This window comes from Sabethes cyaneus, chromosome 3, assembly GCF_943734655.1.
Source record: "Sabethes cyaneus chromosome 3, idSabCyanKW18_F2, whole genome shotgun sequence".
NCBI classification, from domain to species: domain Eukaryota; kingdom Metazoa; phylum Arthropoda; class Insecta; order Diptera; family Culicidae; genus Sabethes; species Sabethes cyaneus.
Genome location: NC_071355.1, coordinates 107520501 through 107525191, shown reverse-complemented (window position 1 = coordinate 107525191; position 4691 = coordinate 107520501). Strand labels below are relative to the sequence as shown.

Genomic DNA, 4691 nt, shown 5'->3' with positions numbered 1-4691 from the left:
AGCAGTACACGCATTCGAAACTTCCGCGCATTGAAGTTCGATCCGTCGAACAGAGGCAACATGAACCGATCATTTATTCGTGACACTTTTCAAAAACACGACGCGTTAACTGGGCACCGTAACCTAGTGTTGCTGCGATTCGGATAAACGTTTGCGGGAATAAAAGCACGAGAATACGGAACAATATATAACAACGTGTTTATTCGTTAAAGTTACAGTAGGTTGTGAAAAACAAATTAGCGGGAACTGTCACCCGGTGCAAAAACAATAATCAAAGGCGCAGTCAAAGTACTGCAGAAGGAAGGTATGTAGTACGCAGTGGTTGCACTCTTAACAAGAATTAGGTAAACATACTTTGACTGCGAGCAACCAGAACAAAGCTGCGCGCAACTGTTAGGCGCACAACTTAACGTACGAAAGAAAAATTTTAGATAATAATCGCAATAGATGCATTTTTAAGGCGCAAAACAATACATGCTTCGAATGGTAGCCATTTATCCAGCCATCTTTGAGCCACTTTCGGTTTCCCCTTAAATCGTTTCGGTCTCTTCGGCGCACTTCTGGGAAGCTAACGAAAAAGTGCGCCGAAGATACCGAAACGATTTAAGGCGGAACCGAAAGTGGCTAACGTTATTGTGTTAGTGCGACAAACACTGTACTGTACAGCTCATGTGTTCATTAAAAACCTAAACGTTTATTTGAATATTGCATTAGTATTGGTAATATATGTCAAATAGCGGAGCTTGCAAACATAAACAGCTGATCCGCAGCCAACCGCACTGACTACAAACATCCCGAAAAAGGGTTTGTTTTCTTTATCAAGGCATTCCGATTCAATAAAAATTAACAGCAGCAACTGAATAATGCGCAGGATCACTAGGATGTTTAATTAAACCGCTTGCATCGGATTGCGTTTTTGATTCCTGCGTTTGCGTTTTGTTTGTTTACCTCACTCTAAGCTCATCGATGCGGCGAAAGTTGAAAGCTCTTTAAAAGCTCATTGATGTGACGAAAGTTTGATACTGTGTTGCTGCTTTTTCGGAATTCGCAAGTTCAACGAAATATGTGCGCAACCAAATATCTATTAACTAATTCCAAATTATACATTGGTCGCTTTTATGAACACGTAATGATCGATATGATCAGTTAAATTTATTTTCCATTAGCAATTATGTTTTGCTTAGAGTGACTATATACAGAGTGGCGACAAGTCATCCCAAATGTATGCAATGCGGTTTTTCCAAGGTTTTTCTTTCTCTTTCCTGATGCATACGTGTTGGATAGGTCGTCTGCTCGATTGGAATGACACTGACAGATAATTATCATTCCAATTTTGACATTGTCGCCACTCTGTATACAGTCACTCTAGTTTTGCTGAGCGTTTATTGATACATATAGTGATGTCCGATTTTTCCAGTTAATCGATTACTTTTTGGGCGGCCAATAATCGACATCGATTAATCGGCGCTATATAATCGATTAGTCGAAATAATCGATTGGTTATAACCTTTACGTCCCGATACCAAAAATAAGGATACTTGCAGATACACTTTCGGCTCTATCTCCATTGTTGTTCAATTGATTCATATGCAACTAACGTTAAAAGAACTCCATCAGATTGGTCGGTAAATAGCAACGGGATGGCAAGGTTGTCATCTCCCATATATTTGGGACCGTAATCGACATCACTGGCAATGGCATACGAAAAATGGCCTGTTCGCCCTAAGGCAATGTTAAATCGGGTAACAAAACTTGTTGCTGGCTGTACCAAATGATGGCAGTTTAAGATTATTTATGCAGTTTATGAATATTCTTGCGGATTGCGGTTTTGTAATATATTATACATCATATAATATTTTTCTGTTGAATGAGTGAAAATACGACAACAGTTTATCCAGTTTTGGTGAAAGTGGAATGAAAATAGATGTTCGTTATGCTGAAATTCTAGCGTGCCACACCGTTGGTAAATAGCAGGCTATTAGGACAATTACGAAGCTAGTGCAACAACTCTACTGATTCTATCTAGGAGCATCGCCTAGCCGAGATTTGAACATACGAATACGACGACCAGTTTGTTAGATCAGCATCGTACCTCGAAACCAACTAAGCGAAACCAACTAACTGGCTAATCGCGTGTGGTTAATTTAGTAGCTAAGCGCCAGCCACTGTAATAAATTAAATTTGTTAGAAATTGTTAAATAAAATTTTAAAAAATCCGGCATAATCGATCGATCAGGTAATCGATTATCTAATAATCGGAACATAAAGCAATCGATTAAAAATTAATCGATTATTTTAACAGATAATCGATTAGTTCGATTAATCGAGAAGTAATCGGACATCACTAATCGACATCACTGGCAATGGCATACGAAAAATGGCCTGTTCGCCCTAAGGCAATGTTAAATCGGGTAACAAAACTTGTTGCTGGCTGTACCAAATGATGGCAGTTTAAGATTATTTATGCAGTTTATGAATATTCTTGCGGATTGCGGTTTTGTAATATATTATACATCATATAATATTTTTCTGTTGAATGAGTGAAAATACGACAACAGTTTATCCAGTTTTGGTGAAAGTGGAATGAAAATAGATGTTCGTTATGCTGAAATTCTAGCGTGCCACACCGTTGGTAAATAGCAGGCTATTAGGACAATTACGAAGCTAGTGCAACAACTCTACTGATTCTATCTAGGAGCATCGCCTAGCCGAGATTTGAACATACGAATACGACGACCAGTTTGTTAGATCAGCATCGTACCTCGAAACCAACTAAGCGAAACCAACTAACTGGCTAATCACGTGTGGTTAATTTAGTAGCTAAGCGCCAGCCACTGTAATAAATTAAATTTGTTAGAAATTGTTAAATAAAATTTTAAAAAATCCGGCATAATCGATCGATCAGGTAATCGATTATCTAATAATCGGAACATAAAGCAATCGATTAAAAATTAATCGATTATTTTAACAGATAATCGATTAGTTCGATTAATCGAGAAGTAATCGGACATCACTAGATACATAGCAGATCGATAACTTGAATTACAAGTTTCAGGAAATTATAACAGCGCTGGAAGCACTGATTACGTGGCGAAAGCGTACTCTGCCAATACATGTATTGCATCTGCAGATACATTTTTAAGGTGCAAAACAATACATGCTTCGAATGGTAGCCATTTACCCAGCCATCTTTGAGCCACTTTCGGTTTCCCCTTAAGCTAATATAGCACTTTTATGAGCGATTGCGCACTTATTGATTGGACAATTTTCCTTGCAATTGACAATAATTCAGGAAGAATATAGACTCAACACTTTGAAACCATTCCAAATGACGATTTTGAGTTTCCCGAGTCCCGACACATTCGAGCCATAATGTAATGAATTATCACAGTTTGACTTCATTTGGTTCAAATTTTGGTATACCCGGATCTTATTGGGTTAATAAAAATTATTGACTGCGAGAAAAGCATTTTAGTTTTTTTATTAGCAATTGAATGTATAAATGACAATAAATTAAAATTAAATTTTCTTATATCACATCAAATTAACATATTTTTTTCCGTGCTGCCGTGTATCGTTCCATATACATTTCATATCCAGCCAATGCTGCAAAATCTTTCGAACTAAAAAGATTCCCATCAACAGAAATGTTACATATTTTTGAGTCACTTAAAATATGTGACATAGCTTCATTTGCTTGCAAACAATTTTCTTCTATTCGCAATGTTTTTAATTTGGGACAGCGAGAAATACTGTCCGAAATTACCGAAATTTGATTTTGATTTACGTTTAGTTCAGTGACTTGTAAACTGCTAACGGCGTCTGGAATAATTGTTATCTTGTTTCGGGATAAATCTAGTAAGTTCAAGTACTTTAAGCCACAAAGCATTACAGGAAACTCCATTATTTGATTATTACTCAATAAAACCTGTTTTAGATTCGAGCATTGATCCAGTTGATTAGGTATTTTAACAATTAAATTATTTGACGCATTCATTGTTTCAAGTTTTACTAGTTTTCCGATGTTGTCGTTCAGGGAAAGAAGCCTATTTCCACTAACACATAAGTGTTTCAAAGTTGTAAATTTCCCTATGTCATCAGGCAACTCGGCGAAACGATTTTCCGACAAATCTAGAGTTTTTAAAACATTTGGAAACGATTTCAAAGCTGATGGAAATTCATTAAGCCTCATTTGAGAAATTTTAAGCACTCCAGTTTTTTGGGCATTCTCAAAATGTTGTTTTACTTGCTTGTTTCCCATTTCTTCCTAAAGATATTGAAGTTATACATTACGAAATCCTTTTGATTCTTAAACAAACACCCACCTGGAGAAACAATTTTCCAAAATTTGATATAGATGTTGTAAATCAGCTCGAAGTAAAAAAATAGGTATATAAATAGATAATATTTATATTAGAGTGCCTATATACAGAGTGGCGACATGTCATCCCAAAAGTATGCAATACTCTAGCATAGAGTGACTATATAGAGAGTGGCGACAATGTCAAAATTGGAATGATTCCAATCGAGCAAACGACCTATCCAACGCGTAGGGTAACCAACCGAATTTGGACCCCTAGAGGAAGTAATTTTACATTTATTGGAATAAAACATATATTTACCTTGTTTTGCTATGCAATTCATGCAAGAATCTCTTGCAGAACAACTTACCTAAAAGGCAAAGTGTTATA

The 4691-nt window shown here is 36.5% G+C and overlaps 1 protein-coding gene across 2 annotated transcripts; it reads right to left on the bottom strand.

Annotated features, from left to right (window-relative positions):
* Positions 1-3463: 3463 nt before the first annotated feature.
* LOC128743448 (leucine-rich repeat-containing protein 57) lies at positions 3464-4392 on the bottom strand. 2 transcript variants are annotated; one of them, XM_053840027.1, is made up of 2 exons: positions 4326-4392; positions 3464-4267 (listed from the first exon to the last, which is right to left on the bottom strand). In XM_053840027.1, the coding sequence occupies exon 2, from the start codon at positions 4259-4261 to the stop codon at positions 3545-3547; it is 717 nt and encodes a 238-aa protein (XP_053696002.1). In that variant the 5' UTR covers positions 4262-4267; positions 4326-4392; the 3' UTR covers positions 3464-3544. The 2 variants fall into 2 exon arrangements, with proteins under 2 accessions (XP_053696002.1, XP_053696003.1); XM_053840028.1 differs by having other exon boundaries at positions 3464-4263; positions 4326-4369.
* Positions 4393-4691: the final 299 nt, after the last annotated feature.

Bases quoted from the DNA above. Each gene is read 5' to 3' on its own strand.
- LOC128743448 (XM_053840027.1), bottom strand. From the start codon at position 4,261: ATGGGAAACAAGCAAGTAAAACAACATTTTGAGAATGCCCAAAAAACT.